At 40.9% G+C, this 21,092-nt stretch overlaps 1 protein-coding gene across 3 annotated transcripts in view; it reads left to right on the forward strand.

The window, feature by feature from the left end:
• ITPR1 (inositol 1,4,5-trisphosphate receptor type 1) overlaps window positions 1-21,092 on the forward strand; it is a 324,688-nt gene that overhangs the window by 194,577 nt on the left and 109,019 nt on the right. For 2 of the 3 annotated variants that reach the window (XM_032411829.1, XM_032411830.1), the window contains exons 38-39: window positions 1,791-1,939; window positions 2,874-2,985. In XM_032411829.1, coding sequence (XP_032267720.1) covers window positions 1,791-1,939; window positions 2,874-2,985 — 261 coding nt within the window. Of the gene's footprint in view, window positions 1-1,790; window positions 1,940-2,873; window positions 2,986-8,555; window positions 8,589-16,580; window positions 16,619-17,796; window positions 17,846-21,092 lie in introns of all 3 variants that reach the window. The other variant, XM_032411831.1, reaches the window with a different exon arrangement.

Raw genomic sequence — 21,092 nt, forward strand, 5'->3', positions numbered from 1 at the left:
CTCTACTATATTTTTAAAGGGGAGGGATATTATAGACTCATAACTGTTTGAATGCACAGTATTTTTTACTGTTCAAACTAACTAAATTATCTGCAGCCAAACACACCAGTTTCTTGTGCTCTTCTTGGACTTATTATGCATATTCTTAGGGAATAAAATAAAATATGTAAGCCTAGCTAATGCTTGTTGTGAAGACTTGAGTAGTGGCTGAAAGGATCCTCATTATGCAATGATTTATTGTCTGAGTCCCTGTATTATAAGATTGCCTAGGACAGCAGAAGTTACCATAATATGAGAACATTCACTTGCAGACCGACTGCTTATATAATTAATCCCCATTGGAACATCCCCCTCACTTAACACCAGCATCTTTCCCTGCCCATCGCTTCACCATCCTTGTCTGTTGGTCTCTCCTTGATTGCTGAATGTTAAACATTTGACAATACAACGCAAATCAATGGCAGTGTAAAGTTCAAACCTTGCAAAAGATGCAGGATTTTATGAATATGATGTTGAAGAACTGCTTCAACCCTCTGCAAATGCTATAGACAAAGATTTGCCAGAGTTAGAACCAATAACTACTGAAGAAGGGAATTTGGAATGCTTTCAAAGAGGAAACAGAGAATTTTGCAAAAATGACCCTCTTTTTGACTATGCTGTGAATGTCAGTATGAATTAAGGGGTATTGCAGTGTACTCTTGCTGGGAAAATTGCCCCCCCAAATAATTTGATTGATTCATGCATTCTTTATGCATCCTAAATATTATTGAGTGATTACAAATTTTGTTAAATATAAAATAAATAATATTCACATGTTTTAGTATTAGTTTTGGGGTAACAGATAAATCAATTCTTTATTGCCCATTCCCTATGAAATCTACACTTAAGTTGAATGCAATTTAAGTGGCCTTTCCCATGCAAATCTCCTTGGTTAACTAGGCCTTCCCATATTATCCACCATGCTGTGTTCAGCCCCTGTCTTAGCCAGCAAATGCTTCCAGTTAGGTTCCAAGTTACCAAGCCACAACAGATTTTAGCATCTTTTGAAGATAATTTCTCATCTGTTTTCTGCCATTTGCCTTTATATGGTGTTTGTTGTGTTGGTTTTGCTGCTCTTTCAACTTCTCTCTGTTTTCCTCTCCTACAGCTATGTGTTTTGCATTTGAAGACCATCATGCTATCAGGGTACATGTATTTAGCATGTTGATACAGCATGTTCATTCATTTGTGTGCTCATTTTTGTATGACTTTTTATTATATGAATAGTTCATGCTCATTGGAAATAATTTGTACTCACAAGTACCCATTTATGGAAGAAAATTGGAATCACCTGCAATCCCACCACCCAGAGAAAACCAGTAGTGATGTTTTGCTGATATTTGGTATATATCCTTAGGTACTGATGTTGTTTCTAAAAAATTGGATCATATAGTCCATGCTATTGTTTAACCATTTTTTTTACACTCATATTGTAGACATTTTTCCATGTTGTCGAATGTACTTTTTGCATCGTATTTTAAAATATGTGGAATGACCCCTTGAGTGACATAAGGATCATCACAATAGAAGGGCTGGTGGGGCTGTTTTTACCTCGTTCTCTGCATCAGGGGCTATGGCTTCAGATACCCCTGGGGCAGTGTTTAATAATTTGAGATAAATACCAGACAGTATTAACAGTGCTCTAATCTAGCCTAGCTTGTGGTCATTTTTGAGGTCAGAAATGAATGTTCTCACTCTCCTGTAGCCAGCCTCGGCCTGAGCTGCTCACCAAAGCTGCCCTTCCGTTCCAGGACATCGTCTCAGCCCTGGAGGACCGTCTAAGGCCCCTGGTCCAGGCAGAGTTATCTGTGCTCGTGGATGTGCTCCACAGACCTGAGCTGCTTTTCCCAGAGAACACAGATGCCAGAAGAAAGTGCGAAAGTGGTGGCTTCATTTGCAAGTAAGCAGCCTCTCGCTCTGGGGTGGTCAGTTACAGAGCCCTGCTGACCAGACAGAGTGCTTGTTCGTGAAGAAGCAGACGCTGGCCTGGTTTTTGACTTTGATGAGTACAAGGTCATGCGTTAGAGTCCCGTTCTGACCTTGCTAAAGTAAGTTTGTGGGTTCGGTTGTACTTAACTGACACTTGTTTTTGGGTGAGAATTCCTCCTTTTAACTGCATGCCCGATCATCTTCCATGCCACAAGCACTGGCAGAGTGCCCACTGCGGGCTGCGATACCGATGTAGAAAAGCCGTGGCTCTTCTGCCCTCCAAAAGCTCAGACCTACCAGGACCCCCGTCTTTTCCTAACACCTTTGTAGTTTCTTAGTTTATGCTTTGGGGCATTACCTAAAAGAAACAACTGGTTCCATGACTAGAAATCTCCTTTTGATTTTTATCCTAAGGTGGGTTGATTAACTTGAGAGTGGACTCTGCCCTTGAGCCCCTCAAAGGACCCTGGGTCCCTCAAAGGACAAGACTATGGGTGAATGAACAGTGTTCACCTTAACCATTATCCTCATGAGGTTTTTTTTTTATACTGGTGGCATATTTTAGCCATGTTACCAGCACTCCTTAGTGGATAAAAAGCCACACTTTATAAACTAACAGGTTTGAGTGGGCCCCTGTCCTATTTCTCCTCCCCCTATCATCTCCTATGTGGTAGACTCCTGCCAGTGTGCCCTTTTGCTGTTACTGACCAGCAGGTGTCGCTGTTGAGACACTAACTGGCTGTTCTCACTACAGTGAATGCCCCGAAGCATGTTTAACCTGGGAGTCCTTGACAGATATTTGTTCATTAACTGACTACTTAAAATAAGTTGCTTGTGAAGTGATTGTTTGTTTGTTTAATTGAAAGATCATTTCAGGGACCTAATGTATGCCCCCCTCCCTTCAGGTTAATAAAGCATACTAAACAGTTGCTAGAGGAGAATGAGGAAAAACTCTGCATTAAGGTCCTACAGACCCTCCGAGAAATGATGACCAAAGACAGAGGCTATGGAGAAAAGGTACTGTGTTTTATTCTCTTGTCAAGACAAGGTCTTGCTATTAAATTGAAGTGGGATGGTGGGTTAGAAATCCACTGTAGTTCAGGCATATTGACTAAGGGGACTTTTTATTTTTTAAAGCTAATTATCTGGTCATGAAAGGTAGCTAAATCATATGCCTTCTCTTCTAAAAATCACATATACTTAGTCGTCTTATAGGCTGCTTGCCACGTAATCTAATGTCAGGGAAATAGTAACAAGGTATTTCATCTAAATTCCTGGTGGGAATGCAAATGCCTCTTGTGTATCAAGGCATGCATTCCTGAGTTTTGGGTTCCAGCTAGGCATACCTGTGGGTTTACTGCTTCTTTCTGGTGAGATGTTGCACAATCCTTCCAGTGTACTAAGAAACTCCCTCCAGTTCTAACTGGAATTAGCGCAGGCAAACACATTACCCTTTCTAGCTTAGACTGGGAAATGAGCAATCCCTGGGACATGCTACTTCTTGGCATAGGCACTGAGCAAGGATGTGCAAGACACCATTCCTCACACTTTCGATTTTGGTCCAAGTGGGATAAAAACAATCTCATTGCCCCTTCTTTCTGCCCCCCCACCTTAAAAATTGGGGGGGCATGAATTTAAAATCCCACCAGTTTTCATTTGAAGGTAGTATGTTCACTAATGGTCTCCTAGCCACTTCAGTAGCATTTTCTGAGTAGGTATATCCACTGATGTCATTGATTTGTCAAACTACCCAGTAACTCATTGATTCATCTCTGTGAAGAAGCCTTAATAATTAAATCACTGCCTTCTTTGTCAAAGTGGGTGGTGGCAACCAGGTTATTTCAGGTATAGAAGTCTGTAGGGATCTTGATTTCTGACCTAAGCAATATCTTATGCAAATATTAGAACAATTTCACATGTGAAAATCTTTGGATAAGAAAAATAAACCGGCAAAGTACACAAGCCCTTTTGCAGCATACATTCCTTCACTGTCCCCAGATCACACGGCTTTGAAGTGTCACTCTGAATTTTAAAAATACATAAATTAAAAGGTGAATGAATGTGGACTAATTAGGAAGTAAGTATCTGTAACTCAGTAGGAACTTTGTGGTAGAAACCTGCAAGACAAGAGTTTATAAATATAAATGATAGAAGTGAAGACCCTTGTACAAATAAGAGATGATGAGATGTCCTGTTCAAATGAGCACCTGCAGAGACACCTATGTAGATCTTGCACTAAAACAAAAATAAAGAGTAGGCAAAAGCTAATAGCAGAGAGTACCAGACAAACAAGCAGCATTTATTTCATAAGATCTTTCTTTTTCTTAAAGTGAGCTTTAAAAAATGTTTTTAAAATATAATTCTAGTAACAGAAATTCACTCTTCATAAAAAGATAAAACCCACCAAAAGAGCCATAACCAGCTAGGAATATACTTGTAGCTTTGGGGGCATAAAACTTGATTTTAAAAGGTGGAGACCAGTTTTCTCTTCTTTAGAATATCTGTTCATTTCTATGACTGAGATTTTTTTTTTTAAGATTTTATTTATTTATTTGACAGAGAGAGACACAACGAGAGAGGGAACACAAGCAGGGGGAGTGGGAGTGGGAGAAGGAGAAGCAGGCTTCCCGTGGAATAGGGAGCCGGATGTGGGGCTCGATCCCAAGACCCTGGGATCATGACCTGAGCTGAAGGCAGACGCTTAACGACTGAGCCACCCAGGCGCCCCATGACTGAGATTTTTATAGTAAACGTGGTGTCCCTACTCCCACAAATGTTACAAGTTGTGATTATACTTCAATTTCTCTCAAGTTTTTTTTATTTGTTTTTGTTTTTAATATCATGGGAAGTAGAAAAGCTAGGATTTGGCAACTAAGTACATCAGGGTCTTTGGGCCACATGGAAGGTATGCTTCCTCACTGGCTTTCCCTGCTGTTGGTGCTAACTGGGAGAATATCATCACAGACCATGGAAGGTGCTGGACCTGAGATGTAAAACTGTCATTATAAAGCTCATGGAAAACGATGGAGCCTGGGGCTTTACGAGGGCAGTAGGGTGGAGGTCACTATGAAAGAGTAAATTGTCAGAGTTTAGAAGAGCTTCTTAGGCACTGGCTCACATTCTTTTTTTTTCAGCTGGTGAAGAAATTAGCCACACCCAAGCAGAGAGAGGCTTAAAGGAAAGATGGCATGTCTTTCCAGTCTGATTGGGGCTATCATCCCCCTTCACGAAAGTGAAAATACCACAGGCAAATGTGGGAAATGCCATGCAACCAAGGAATACATTCCAGAAACCCATGTTAGTCAACAGCTTCAATACCTATAGCGCGTACTTAGAATGCTTGTGACCCTGTGCTTTGTGGGAAAATGCTACTTAACTATTGACATTAATTGAACTTAAAAGAGTTGGTGGGGGGGGTTGTGCTAAACTATTTCTGTTTTTTCCGATCCAGTAGTGGGTATTAAATTTGTCCTGTTTTATGAAGGCTTTTTGAAAATGATTTTGATGTTTTCACGGCTGTCCCTGTTTGACTACAGATGCATGATGTATGGGGCAGGCCAGCTCTTTCAAGGGTAGAAGGAACCCAGAGCCAAAGAACTAACCTTTCTCAGGCAAACCAGTTGGCTTTGGTTGATAAAATAAATGAGGTGTTCTTTGGACTGGATGCTCAGGGCACAAGGGCAAGTGTGAGGTCATTTCCGTCTTCCTGGCCCAATTTTCCTATTAGTTGTCTCTTAAGTGGAATTTGTCCCATGACTAATGCCCTCCTGGGATGTCCAGAATTGTTCTGCCTCCCTGCCCTGTCCTGAGTCTTCATGGCCATAGTCTGGTCTGGCATCACTTTGTCCTGCCCTCCCTCTGCACACCAGGAGGCCACGGTTCAGAGCTGAAGTGACTTCCCAAGGTCACGTGGCAAGTGTGTGACAGGATCAAGACTGAAAGCCAGGGTCTCGAATCCCAGTGCACTGCCCTTTTCTTCCACCCCTCAGGTAGTGTCCACCCTGTCTGTGGGCCAAGTTTTCTTGTCTCCTAAGCCATAATCCTTAAAGATAAAGAGACATAGGTGCCTTTATTCATCTCTGTGTCTTCATTCAATATTTAGGATTGTCAAGGTCACAGATGAAAATGAAAGTTGAGATCATTCTTTATTATCCTGTTTAAAAAATGTTGAAATATTACTTTGCTTGTATGGATTAACTTGTCTGAAAAAAAAGCCGCTGGGTATTGCCACCCATATTACCAGATAGACTAAAACATAACAGAATCACTGAACACTGGCTTACATTTTTTAAATGCCTTATATACCCATTAGTGTCCTAAAGTATGTCTTAAATAACAATTACATTCTTTGACTTCTTGTCATGTGCCAGCCGCTGTACTAAACATTATGTCTTACCTTATGTCAGGTCAGCCTCAGAGATAGCAGTAGTGTTATTAACTATTTTATACATGGAGGAGAAAACGTAGGCTCAGAGAGGTTCAGAAACTTGCCCAAGGCCACACAGGAATGGGGGAGCCAGGAGTTCAAACCAGAACACTCTGACTTCAGAGTCTTCTCCACTGTATCATTGGTGATTGACACCATTTGAACGTTTTGAAGTCCACCCACAAATGTAACATTTAAGTTTCGATTATGTTCCATCATTGTGTAGACGACACCGGACGGTGGCTCTGATGCACAGCAGGTAGCAAAATGTAAACGTCTCATCTTCAACTGAGTTGTGATGTCTCACCTGATTGAAAACGGTCTCCACTTGGTGCCAACTGGCTTTACAAATTACGATTGTCCCAGGGTCCTCCACAATCTCTGGTTGTTCTAGTCAGGTCCCAAAAGAAAGCGTCAAAGTGGTCAGTCCTCTTGTCTTGGTCAGTTCCCTGGCAGGTACCTGTCTAAGAACTGTCACATGGGACACCAGGCTTGGGGCTGCTAGAAGAAGATTATCACAAAAAATTAATCATGCTCATTTAGGAATAAAAAAAATCATCTTTATTATGCCTCTAAAATGCAAAGGAGCAGCAATGAATATTTGTCTCATAGAGTGGTAAACCTAAATATTAAAAATGATCACCAAAATAATGGTGAAACGTGTTTTTGTATGATGCTTACAGTGTCTTGCTATCCTATGTATTCAAGGTTAATAAACCTTAAAATTATATCAGGACTTTACAACTATTCTTTGTCTGAAATGCCTACTAAACTCTGCCTTTTTTTTTTTTTAATTTAAATTCAATTAGCCAAGGTATAGTACATCATTAGTTCTTGATATAATGTTCAATGATTTATTAGTTGAATATAACACCCATTGCTCATCGTATCACGTGCCTGCTTTTAATCCACAAATTAAACCATGTCTTTATTAAAAAACAAAAAACAAAAAAACTTCCCATAGCTAAACATCTCTAAAATTTAATCCAAATCTTTAACTCAGAGAACATCCAAATGCCCTTAGACCCAGCTTGAAAAGACAGCATAATTATATTATATGTTGTATATTGGCTTCTCTGTAGTCTACTATAGGCTTTTTATTAGTCAAAGAGCTTTGGAAAGAAATTCAGAAGCCAAGAATTAATATAAAAGGGTATCTCAGAATTTATTTAAAATCTATATTCTCTTCTGAATAGTAGTAGCTGTTTTCCTACTAGAGAGTTTTTGACCTCAAGTAACGTCAGGGTTTTCATTTCATACTAATCGACAGTACCTGTTAATTACCAACGCTCCTTTTCTCTAGGTGAATAAAATATTAGCATTCCCAGCTACCAGGATTTCTAATAAGGAACTTAAATTTGCAAATGTACTATTAACAAAGAATAATAAAAATAACTTGAGGATCATCTCTCCCCTTTTAAACAAGCACAATTGTGATTAATGCTCTAGTTTTTTTTTCTTTTTCTTGACCTTGATGCTAATCATTTACTTGTTACTAATATCACTTGAATTGGCTCTAATCATCTTTGGGGGAAAAAGTGTGTTTGTTTTTTTTTTTTTTTTTTGGTTTGTTTGTTTGTTTTTTAATCATCAATAGTACCAGGATTTGGAGCTTCTGCTCTTAGGATATGTTGTCATACTATTTGCTGAAGTGGAACCTGGTTCTGATTTAGCCCAACTACAGTTTGGACCCCAGATCCCTACTGAATGGTAAAATGAATCGAAAGAAAGAATTTTCTCCTAACCTGCGTAGATCCAACTGTAGTCTTTGGCTTTCCTCTTTCCCACCCTCTTCCAAAAGAACATGGTTCTCGTTTGGGTAATTGGCCCTTGCTCACAGCTCAGTTCAAGTTTTCACATCTGCAAGAGAGTGGGAAGGTGCACCTCTGAGCCCTTGGTTAACTGACCTGGGAGGTTTGATACCTGCCATGTGAACACAGTGTGGCAGCATCCTGCCCCCATCCTGAATGGTGTGGTGCAGAGCAGATGTCACTGTGAGCTGTAGTGGTTAGTGCCCCAGATCTCTGCACCTCTTCAGATGGTCCCCATCTAACAACGCTCCAACATGGGAGACTCAGTGCTAAGACAAAGTTTCTAACACTTCACTTGCTGGTATTTCCTAACATTTCCTTCTTTTTCTCCCCCTTTTTTTCTTTTCCAGCTCATTTCCATTGATGAATTGGATAATGCTGAGGTCCTAATTTCATTTTTTTTTTAAATGTCCCATGGTGATGTTTCCATGACACCTTTCCAGTGAACACTGTGGTCTGTCCCCTAGTCTCTGCAGCGTCTAGTATCTGACTTTGTGTAGTGTGCCTTCTGGGCGTGAGTTGAGTCCTTTGTGTCTGTCTTAGCATTTCCCATGAGTTTGTTTGCCATTTGTCCTTGGAGATCCCATCAGAATCTAGATAAAGATTTTCTAAAACTGTGATAAGATTTTAATCATTCACTGTTTAGAATCTCAGCTGATTTGTGGTTGATGCTGGTCATTAACCTATCTCTGAAACTCAGTGTTGATATTTATAAAGAGCTTTTCTATCTGGATGCAAAGCATCAATGCAAAAAGAAATAACTGCATTCATATAGTTTGAAAGTAGTAAACAACAACAACAACAACACTATTCTCTTGGTCCACATGTTGGGAGGTATTGAGTATGAGGGATCATATAAAATTTTGTCTAAGTGAGCTGTGAATTCCAAATTGCTCGTTGAGACTATCTAGATGCAGGCTTACAATGGGGTTAAAAATATACTAGATCTGTGGCTTTTCATCCAGGAAAACTACCTAGAGGTCAGGAAATTGAAATGTCATCTGATGGATCCTATCAAATTAGTATCAAACTAATTTTATATATATTCATATCAAATTAGTTTTTTGACCACAGTTATCCTGGGGACCAATGAGTGGTCATTTTATTTGGGATTTGGGGGCCTCTGCAATATTTTTTTCTAAAGATTTTATTTATTTATTTGACAGAGAGAGACACAGTGAGGGAAGGAACACAAGCAAGGGGAGTGAGAGAGGGAGAAGCAGGCTTCCCGCTGAGTAGGGAGCCTGATGCGGGGCTCGATCCCAGTACCCCGAGATCATGACCTGAGCCGAAGGCAGAAGCCTAACAACTGAGCCACCCAGCACCCCTGAAATATTTTTTGTTTGGTGAATATTTTTCATCATTTCCTACCATATATTTAGGTTGCAATACATGTAATACAATTAAAGTATATAAATGAAGGAGTTAAATTGCTTGGCAAATTGAGCACCCTGGAAAAAAATTTTATTGGACTTTTAAAAATCTCTTTCCTGCTCTACCTCTTTAGATATCTATTACTTCTTTTGATAGACCGAGTACTACCTTACTTTGGGCAGGATAGAGCTACCAGAGCGAATATGTTGTCTATTCTAACATCCACCACCATCATTTCAAAAATATTAAGAGATGGTTCAGATTTACTAAAGGACAGTTGGAATCACAGACTTAAAGCTGAAAGCAAGTTGCTCTGAATTTGGTTCAGTTCCCTCAGGAATGGAGCTCCGAGAGGTTAAGTGACTGGACTTAGCTTGCACAGCCAGATAGATAGTGGCTAAATTAAAGCTAGCACTCTGCCGGCTCAGCTCCTCTCCTGGTGTGCTTGCTGTTCTACCACAGTAAACTCTGGAAACATGGACTTTTCCTTGTAGTAATCAGTCTTGGACGGGGAGGAGGCCATGCCCTCTGGGATGAATAGAAGGTGAGAAAAGGTTGTGTGGTAAAGGCTTAATGAATGGCTTTAACTACAGTGATTTTTGCCATTTCCTGTCTCGTTCTTTCTCTTCCTGGTTATTTCTGTGCCAGAAAAATACCTCATGCTGAATTTGCATGTTGGCACCTTTCATTACTCTTATTTCTACCTGGAGTTGTAAATGCCTCACTGATTTGAACTTTTCCTCTGAAATGCTGAAGTTGTATTTCTATTTGCTTAAGTACAAATGAAGGAGCACCTTCCCTAATCGGAGTCTGCAATGTTATTAATATACTGTTTTGCACCATAGTAATCAGTTGATATGTTTGCTTGCTCAAGATAGAACTTGGATCTCCTGGCTGGGAGTTTATTGCTTGCTTATGGAAAGATTCCACAGTTGGAGCAGGTGTGTTTATAATTATACTCTAGGAAATAGAATACTGTCTGTTTATAAAAGAAGAATGTTCTGGCAGCCACTTGGATTCTTTGAAAATTCCCTGAGGAAGCAACTGCGGATCCCCTCTTCGTTGTTACCCCTGGCAACCGTCAGAGCCCTGGGACACCAGCACTCTGTCCCCAGTCCCTCAGGCTGTTAGATCTGGTCCTCTAAGCAGAGATGGTTGATTGGCCTTTTTCATCAATGGCTGTTCTGGAAACTACCGCAGCTCCTGTGGTTTCTCCTCTACCAAGCCTTTTGTCAGCATGTGCTGGTGGAAACCTGCAGCCCACAGCTGGGGTTCGGCAGAAGCTTAATGAGAGTTCACGCTGGCCCGTGATACAGGGAAGGCCTCACACCTGATTTGCAAACCAGTGTTCAATTCTAAACATGGTGGGGAATCGCCCCTGAAGTAGTGTAAGGCGTATATGGTGATCCCGTGAAACCCTGATTGGGGGAGGGCCGCTGCCTTTTGATGATAGAGGCCACTCGGGCATCTCAAGGAAGGAGATGTGCTGTGAATGACTCTTGAAAAAGCACAGCACCTCTGTGTCTTTGTCAGTGCTCTGAGAAATCAAGGTGAAATGAGGACAGAGTCATGGAATCCCTGTAAGGAAAGGGCATGGTATGGAGCCCTCCAGCTGTCTTCTAGAACAAAATTTCATTTGAAACCAGGAAGAGGAGGTTTGGCCTTTCTTTCTTTTTCTTTCTTTCTTTTCTTTCTTTTCTTTCTTTCTTTCTTTTCGGCAAGTAAAGAGGCACAGTGTCCATTCTACCCCCCTAACTTTACCTTTTCCTTGGGGGGGTTGTTTGAGGAGGTACAGATTGGGTGTAGGGGAAAAGGAAACTACCATACTTGGGTTGGTGTCCCTTCAGCTCACTCTTAACGTTTATAGCTTGATGAATTGTTACATATGTATACACAAATCAAGATAGGAGATGTTTCCATCACCCCCAGAAAGTTCCCATTATCTACCCATTCTTGGCTTTAAACAGATGCCAACTGATGCTAAAGACACTCAGTTATATGACTAATATTTGAATGCCTGTTACATTCCAGGCATGGTGTGAGGGTGTAGGACTATGGTGTTGCCCCCAAATAGGCACAGTGTCTGCTCTTCTGAAGTCCAGTTTTGTGGGGGAGACGGGTAGTAGTACAAATTAGTGTTCAGTGACAGCTGTAAACCATGAGAATTGCTAGAATGGAGAAGTACCTGGGGGGTTATGAGAACCCATAACTTGGGAACTTCTACCTGAGCAGGGAGGTCGCATAAGAGCTTAGGAGGTCAGGTAACAGCAGGTGGGTAGCACCAGCAGGTGATCCTGTGAATCACCTTTCTAAACTGTAAAGTGCTGTGCTAACCAAACAGACGATTTCAATCCAATACTCAAACCTGAGGTGGAGGCGGTAAGGCAGAACAGTAATCCATCTCATTTTCACGTATGTGTCTGTGGCAGGGAATGGTGTGTTGAGAAAGTGTGGGCTATAGCTCAGTGGGACATGCTGCATTTCTTTGTATTTGAGATGTTTTCCCCATTTCATCACTGTCACTTGGACCATGAAATCTCCAGCACCACTGGCTAGAGTGGCATTCCCACTGGTTTAAGGGTGGCTGTGGCCTGCTTAAAGTAAGCCCTCAACTTACCCCACCTTGAGCTTCTTCTGCAAGCCAAGGATGCTGGCGAAGGAGAACTTTGTAAAATTCAGGAGGGGGAGAAAAGAGAAACACAAGAATTATTAAATTTCACCTTCAGGGGGCGTTCTCATGACATCCAACCCAGGCTGGAGGTGTCCTACTTTTTTACATTGCTGTGAACTGCTGGGTTGGGCACCTGCCAACATTCAGGCGGCAGTTACATAAGAGCTGCTTTTTTTCCTGGAATTTAGGCTCACTGCTGATGTGTGACCTTCAGCAGTAATTGCCAATAAATGCAGCGGGGCTGTTTACTGTTAGACACTAGCGACCATACAGCAAACGAGCTCAACTAAGAGCACACAGAAGCTGTTGCAGGAGGATTTGCGGGGAAGGGGGCTGGGGGGTGTGTGTGTGTGTTTTGATGCTGAGATTATTCCACAGTGACTGAAATTGTATAATTTAGTCAAGTCAGAATGTGTTTTTTAAAAATGAATTTCGCTATTGGGTTCCAATGAACGTGTTCTGTAAAGGTGAAACGGCATCATTGGGACTAAATTTTTACTTCTTACTTGGTTTCTAAAAACAAATGCCATTAATAAAGGGCATTGTGTTAGCAGATGTGAAAGTTTAAAATTGTTCTGCTGAAATGCTAGATCACATATTTTAGCTCAATTTTCTTTAAAGCTTTCTAGTCTCTTAAGGTGGGTTTGCAAAGGCTCAGGAAGGACGGGTCCCAGCAAACATATTTGCAAGCCTGTCTACTATTGGCTGGTTGGTTGGTTTCCCTCCTCTGAGGTTTTGAGTGGGTGAAGAGGAACTGGAGGCTGATTCAGGGGTACTAGAGTTCATACATTCCCTTTGATGTGCTGAATAGGAGGGCCATAGGACGTCTGCATGCTTGAACTGTATTCAGCTTCTGCTGGGGATGGTCCATGGAAGGAGACTTCATCTTTCAAGGGAAGATTCTAGAAGCCCATGGTTAATGGAATGATTTATGTTAATGGCAGCGGAAAACAAAAGGTTTTGTTTTTTGGGTTTGTTTTTTTTTTTTTTAACAAGGCTGTGGTCTGTGCTAGCCTGTCAGAGGCATATGTGAAACGTATGTGTGTATGTGAGTGGATATTGTTGTACATACATAGGAAATAATAACTCTAGGAAGACTAAGGGCTTCTTTTTTTTTTTTAAGATGAGAAGGTATGATTTCCTTCATTTATAGTAGAAATCCATCCTTCGAAAAATGTTAGGTATGTTACATGTTGCAAGCAAGCATGTCCATATCTCACAAGCACATACCTGATTACTACTCAAGTCCCTTGATTTGCGGCCTCATCCAAGAAGGCCACTTGGGTTTTAGTGACTTGAGATTCATTTTGAATTTCTATTTCAAAACTAGTCATTTGAAATCTTTTTTTCTATGAGGTTAGATTTTGCTGACCTAGTCTAAAAGCACTGGGAAGACATAAGATCAGTGAATAAATACAAAAAGGCAATAGGGTGCAGTAATGGGTTTCCAAGTTCAAAACCAGGCAACATCAGACCACTGTCCGTCACCTGCTGGTTTGAGAGGCTTTGCCTTGATTGGAGGTGTCAGCCCCTGAATGTAGTGACTGATCCTGGGACTAAGGTGGGGAAGACAAGACTTGTCCAAATTCAGACATCACCGTTTTCTCAAAACATGCCTCCTTAATGTGTGCTCATTGAGGATGACCCTTCATGTAAAAAAAAAATTTAACTTGATAATAAAATATGCTGAGAAGAATCACTTCATTATTAAATATTATGTTCTGTTTTGGCATTATATATTATATTTATGTAGCTATTATCTTATTTGAACAATGTGACTTATTATAAATATGCTTCTATTTTTCAAAATTGCAGCTTACTGCCATAAAATAACCTCATCCTCAAGGAAATAGAGCTGAAATCCTCTTAGAAGGAAGTGCTAGTAAAGGCTGTCAGTTTTTTTTTGTTTTGTTTTATTTTGTTTTTACCAAATTATATGCCAGGTATGGTTTGGCCTTTGCCATGCCTGAAATCATTTTATGTCCTAGCAAGTTGTATTATATTTAGGGAACTTGCTGTTAGATATTATGAAATGAAGTTTACTGAAAATATACCAAGCATTGTTTAATGTTTTAACTGGAAGAAATCCTAAAGAATATCTGCTCCAGTCTCCTTGAACTACAGGTCAGAACGTGGAAGCCCAGAGAGGTTCAGTGCCTGGCTCAGGTTCATACAGAACCAATGAGCTTGTGGACACATGACCCTGTGTAGGGCTCTTGGTTTTTCTATTCTCTTTCATGAACGGATAGTCCTTCTATACACTATTCAGTGAATCCTGAGGCTGCAAAGCATCCTCTGTTGTCTCAAAGAGCTTCATGAAATGTTCAAGGAGAAAAGATAATTAATTTTAATTTAATTATTATTTTGGAAATTAATTTTAAAACAAGCATGACAGTAGTTTAGGGAAGCAGTAGAGTAAGTGTACAATTATAAAACATACCAGAAATCACTGATGTCTGAGTGATTAAGAAATACCCATATACTACCTATGGGCATTCTAGAAGTATTCACAATACTTCCTTGAACAAAGAGATCTTGAACAAGAAAATTTTAAAAAACAAAACAAAACCCCACCACTTGCAATTCAGTCTTCTTCATTTCCTTTAACTTTTGATTGGCAAAAGAGTAGGAGGGTAGCTCTGTGGGTTCCTACAGTAAACCCATGCCTATAATCTTTTTGTTCTAATCCTATAGGATCAGTATAAAAAGATATGTTAGTGGGAATGTAGCCAGTGCAAATAGTAGAAGATAACATCTTTTTTCCGTTGGTATCTCTGGCTGCTCTAAAATACATGGGCCGTTGCTTTAATTCTTTTTCTCATGTGTCCCTTCTACACTAAGGGAGATAGCAGCAAATACATTTGCACAGTTTCAGTTCTTTAGCCTAAAGCATACAGAATTTAAGAACAGAGTTAAAGTGTATTCTTGGGTTGTCATATTATTTATGTCTTGAAAAGACCTGTAACTGACTTCTGTTTTTATTTTCCTTGCCATTCTTCAGTCCCTCCTGCCACTCTATGTCTCCACACCCCAATGGGAAGCTCAAGACTCTGGAGATAAATTTTTTCCCTGAGGCTAGTGAAGTGCTCATGTCTGAAAATTCTTCTGTCCATAATTGAGGGAGCAGCCCTCCACATACACCCCACTGTCCTTGGAGAATTACTTTAATCTTTGTACTTAAAGACATCTCCTGTGTCTTTTCATCATTTTACCTGTTGAGAAATGAAAACAGAACAGAAACCATAAAGTTATATAATGACAATCTTTTCTTTTTTTTTTTTAAGATTTTATTTATTTGACAAGAGACACAGCGAGAGAGGGAACACAAGCAGGGGAAGCAGGAGAGGCAGAAGCAGGCTTCCCCCCGAGCAGGGAGCCCAATGCAGGGCTCGATCCCAGGGCCCTGGGATCATGACCTGAGCCGAAAGCAGATGCTTAACAACTGAGCCACCCAGGCGCCCCTATAATGACAATCTTATATCAAGAACACTTTTTTCCATCTTGGGGATCAAACCACCAAAGGGGTAGCATTGGGCTGAATTGAAACACCACCAGATCTCACAGCTTCAGTCCTTCTGTGCTTTCAGCACCTGTTCTGGCTCACCAGCTGACAGCCACACTCTGGCCTCAGTATGGATGCTGTGTCGCTGGAGCATTGATGAGGGAGGCCAAGGTCACTCACTTGCAACGTGAGCCTCGGCCTCATTCCACAGTGCCAGACTGTACCTTGAACTAGCCAGCCATGCCTGGTGTATGACTTTGGTCCAGGGAGGCCTGGGTAGGGTCTGGTGGTTACCTCTGACATCAGTCAGTTCCCTGCTCCAAGCACGTGCCCTGTGGAAGACAGATTCCTGGAGCCGTCGTTCACAAGCTTTGGGCCTCTGGGAAGGGGAGTGCCCCTGGGACCTCTGTTACCATTACCCACCCCCTTTCCCTCCCTGCACCTCCTTGGATATGCACTGTGATTGCTTTTTCTCTCTCGGTGTACAAACAAAACACAGGTGTGCCGTGGTTCTTCCTTTGGCGTCTTTTTTTTTTTTTCCCCAAGATCTGTTTCCTTCTTGGTCATTAGTAGTCTTTTGTTTCTTTTCCTATTTTAAATATGTTTCCCTATCTCAGGCCAATTGTTTCTTCCAGCGCAACCACATTGAGTGCATTTTAAAAGAGAAAGTGTCTCCTCCCCTCAGTTGCTCAAGATCTGGTATAGCCATGTCACCTCATCTTTGATCTTGCCTTCTGTGTTTTGTCCTTGATGTTGGTCTCTGGACTTCTTTGTGGCCCATGAGATTCAAGTGCCATAACTAATATGCTTTGTTTTACTCCCAACTAGCTCCCACAAGCTCCGGATTCTGAGAACTCCACAGAGGTGTGTGTTGCTCACCTATATTTGCAGTGACAGCAAATATGGGTGCTTCTCAGTTGTCCTGGTTGAGTGTCTGAGTTGTAGTGGTGAAATTTCTGTCCTGGTGGTAGGCACAGGAGGGAAGTCTTCTAGCCGGGCTGGGACCTGATGGTTTCTGTAATTGAGGAGGCCTTCAGTGTAGAAAGAAAGTTCCGAGTTGCTGGAGCTAAACCAGAGTGCCCCTCCAGGTGAGGAGATGGGACTCTCTGAAGGCTTTCACTCAAAACTGTCTCAGTCTTGAAGTGTTCAGTTGAGCAACTCTGGAATGTCAAGACCCTTCTGTTGTTCTACATAATAGACTCTGGGTTCTGTGCAGAGGTAACACAAATTTGAAGTTCTGGATATTAACGCATAGTTTTGGTGAAAGCTACTAATAAATCATAGTTTCACATTGCATTCTTTCTGTTCTTCCTGTTGCTAACTAAACTCGTTAAATGAAGGACTAGAATTAATTTAGGCCTCTAAAGTTATAGAGAAGCTTTTTGGGGAGACCTATTTCTAAGTATCAGAATTTACTTTCAGAAGCTATTCTAAAATCGCAGTAGGGTAAAGCATGAATGAAGTGTACTTCATTTGAGAAAAGTCTAATGAAGATCTTAAAAATGAAACAAACATTATCAAATTGCTGAGTTGCAGTGTGGCTGCTTTATGATGATCAGTGTCTACTCTGCTAATCAGAGCTCTTCATTGTTAGCAGCTTTGATTAGAATGCTGTGTACTGGTGGGTCGGGGAGAGCTGAGGTGGCCTTGTGTGTGTCTGCTCAGAAGAGTATGCATTGATGTTCTGATGCATGTGCTGTGCAATTATGCATGTATGAACCGTGAGGACTTGCGCTGTTGGTGTCTTGCATTATAACCCCTTTTGGGGTCACGTAAAAGTACCTAATATAGTATATGGCCAAAAAGTCAGAAACCTGCTCATTTAAATAGTGTGTTAGGCTTGGGGACAGGACAGTTGGTAAGCAGTATTCTAAGTAATCGAGCATTAGCATGTGTCTGGGGAAAAAATTTTAGAAGGCCTAAAATCCTCTTGTGTAACTCTTACCTCAGTATGAGCTCTTGGTATTTTATTTGTGATTGATACTGAAGATGGTCATGTCTGCCTAGTGTTGTACTTAAAATGGAATTTCTGCATGCTTAGCAGGAGCTTGAACCGAGCCCCCCCCCTGAGGCAACTGGAAGACCATAAAAGGGTACGTAGTCTTGGATGTTGGGAGCTAATGACCATAACACCTTCCTCAGCCATACATTGTAATTTAAAGACAGCTTATGTTGGTGTTGATATTGCTAAAGCATTAATTGGCTCAGGACCAGTCACAGCCATTTGTATTAGTGAGGCTAACTGGTGAGTCCACTTATTATCTACCTGCTTGAGCCCTATACCTTGCCAGTGTCCAAATGATGACCAGGAAGCTTTTCATGACCTCTCTTCTTTTTCTGTAGTGGCTTTCTAATTAGATGAAGTCTTTAAAAAAATTTTTTTCTGCAAGTGACTGATGATCATTATGATTAATTTATAATAAGCAAAAAAAGTTCAATAAAAAGTTCACAATTACATTACTCAGCTATAAAAGCAGCTAATGATATAATATTTCCTCTGCCCACTTTTTTTACGCAGGTGTGTATATGTACCAACAAACATTTTCTTTGTCCTTGGGATTATTCTAAGTGTACAACTTCTGTACCTTGCTCTTGTCATTTAATATTGTGTATGATGATTTTCTTTGAAAGTCTGAAAGTTAATAGCTGTCTGAAGTTCCACAAATGAACAAGTGGTTTGCAGTATTTTCCTTTGATGAAGAAATGAAGAAATGGGTACATCTTTGGGTAGATTCCAAGAAGGGGCATTCTTAGGCCAAAGGAGAGATACTTTCTTTAGGTGCTCATTATGCATTGCCAAACCATTTTCTACAAGGCTTATCTACATCGTTAGCATGCTGACCAATTCATGTTACTCATTTTTGGAAGATAACCAGATATCCTGGATTTTTGAGTACTTATCATATGCCAGTTACTGTGCTAAGACTTTTACATATGTTAACTCATCAATTTAATTTTTATTAATGCTGACATTGACTCAGTGACATAGCCTTCATCCCCATTTCATATTAGGAAACTAAGACACAGGAAGATGAGGTACTTTACCTAAGGTCATGCGGTTAGAACATGAGCAGTTATAACAAAGACTGCCTTGGAATTGTGGTCATCAGTATCCTGGAGGATTTATGCCTGAGATAAATGTGTGGCCCCATGCACCTTTGTTCTGCTCACATGCTCCAGCCCCTGCTCAGTCCCACCACATCCCAAATTCTTTGAATTCTTCTTCAATTGTAATTTCTCAGGCTATGACCAAAGAACAGCTCCTGGGGAGCTGGCATTTAGCCTTTCCCCTCCAGCATCCTGGATCTCTGGCAGTTAGTCGACCAAGGGCCCCTTGCATTCCTGTGTTTTCCATCCGTACCTGTGCTTTAAGAATTGCCACGGGCCTTAGAAGTAGCTGGAAAAGACACATAGCCATCCCTCATGCCCTAAGTTCTCAGGGGACACGGTACTGAATGCTACATAAGGGCATAAGCTTTGGAATTAGAGGTTCAAGTCTCCCTGTGCCAAGCCCTAGCTGTGTGATTTAAAGCAAGTTATGTATCCGCCCTGTGCCTCAGTTTCTTCTGCTGTAAAATGGGGATACTAATAGCCTCTGCCCCTTAGGACTGTCCTGCTGAGCTGTGCTCACGAAGCACTTAGCACAGTGGCTGGAATATGACAAGGGATATTAACTATTGTATTGTAGTTACCTTGCAGACTGAAACGCTTCAATTGGTTTGGTAGACAATAGTAGCAAAAGGAAGGTATTTTTAAATTGAGACGCAACCTTAGTGCTGACTAAAGCGTGAAAGGCTCACCACTCATGTGAGAGAGGGTGATCTTTCCTGCAGCATGTGATTTTCAAGTGGCTGGAACCTAGGAAGCCAAAAAGTTCACTTTTTTTCTCCTGTGCATATGTGGCAATATTAACTGCTTAGTGCCTTGTTCAGCACTTGTCTCTGTCCCTACATATCATTAGCCACTCAGTCGAACTGATAGAAATGAAACTTGTTTGAACCAAACTGCAAGGAAGGAGCTTGGTTTCATTACATCACTGAACTACCATTTTCGCTGTTCTAAAATGACACTTACTACAAAAGAAACTCTTGGCCTTTGCCTTTTCTCAGTCTTAGGTAATAATGTGTGTGTGGAATTTCTTACCAGAGACAAACATCTGATATCTGTTTGCATACTATAGGTGTAAACTTCTGGAAAAAAATTAATGTTATTTAAAAAGAAGGGCGGAGGGTTGCATGGTCAAATGTTAAAATCGCAGAAGTGACGTTATTTGGGGAGTCTTTTTTTTTTTTTTTCCTTTTCTGCAATAGGGTTTCTGATCCTAGTACGCTGTGAGGAGTTTTGTGCTCTTGAGTGATTTATATCATGATGATGAGGAAGGCTTTTCTCTGCAGATTTTAATTTTTCCTAAATTAAACCACTGGCTCAGAAAACAGAATTTTTCTCAAACCTAAGTTTTTACACTAGGGATTTGCATAACTTTTTATAATGTTGTCCATTTTCTTTTTCCCTTTTTACCTAAAATTATCAGTCTTTATTCTTTCAGAAAAGGAATAAATCTCAACTTGTTAAAAAAAAAAAAAAAAAGGCAAATCCCACATGCTCTGTGGTTTTTTTTCCCTTGCAGCTTAAACTTTTTTGTGTGTGTGGAGAGAAGGTGAGGTGAATATGTGCCAAAAGCCTTATAATTAAGAAGGAAAAAAAATAAAAGTTTGTAGGGTAGAATGTATGTGTGTGTGTTTTTCCATAATTAGCACATTTCATGATATTCTCTTATGGGGGAAAATGTACCATTTGATGCATCAGTTGCTATGGTAACCGCTAGGGTTTTTCTGTGGAAGGAGAGACAAAATGGTAATGTGAGATCCCTTTGTAACTTCAGTTGGCATCCAGGCTGCATAAATGTGAAGTTCCTGTTCCTGGAGTCCACGTGTTCCCAGATGACATGTGTTCCTTCCTTTACCTCCCGCTTGCTTGATGGCAAACTGACCATAGTCTTGCCAATTGCCCTCAAGCTAAGGAGTGGAAAATCTGAGTTGCTCCTCCCTGAAGCGGAATTGGAGTGTAAAGGTTGCAGTTGAGACTTCCTAAAAGACGTGTGTTTGTTGGTTGGTCGGTCTTGGTCACCCTGCCTTTGACTTGACCATTCCATCTTCCATCTTCCAGACGCTTGCCAGGATTGGCCACATTGGCTGTCTTGAGCAGTTGCAGCTTGTAGGCCTCAGCCCACCCATCTGTCTCTCAAACAATGTTCTTGTGATGCCCAGAGGGATCCAGTTAGAGAGTTAGGAGGGTTTACTGCCAACCCTTCCCTATTGTGGGAATTCAAACACTGTATGT

This window comes from Phoca vitulina, unplaced genomic scaffold (genome assembly GCF_004348235.1).
Source record: "Phoca vitulina isolate PV1807 unplaced genomic scaffold, GSC_HSeal_1.0 scaffold13, whole genome shotgun sequence".
Lineage (NCBI taxonomy): Eukaryota > Metazoa > Chordata > Mammalia > Carnivora > Phocidae > Phoca > Phoca vitulina.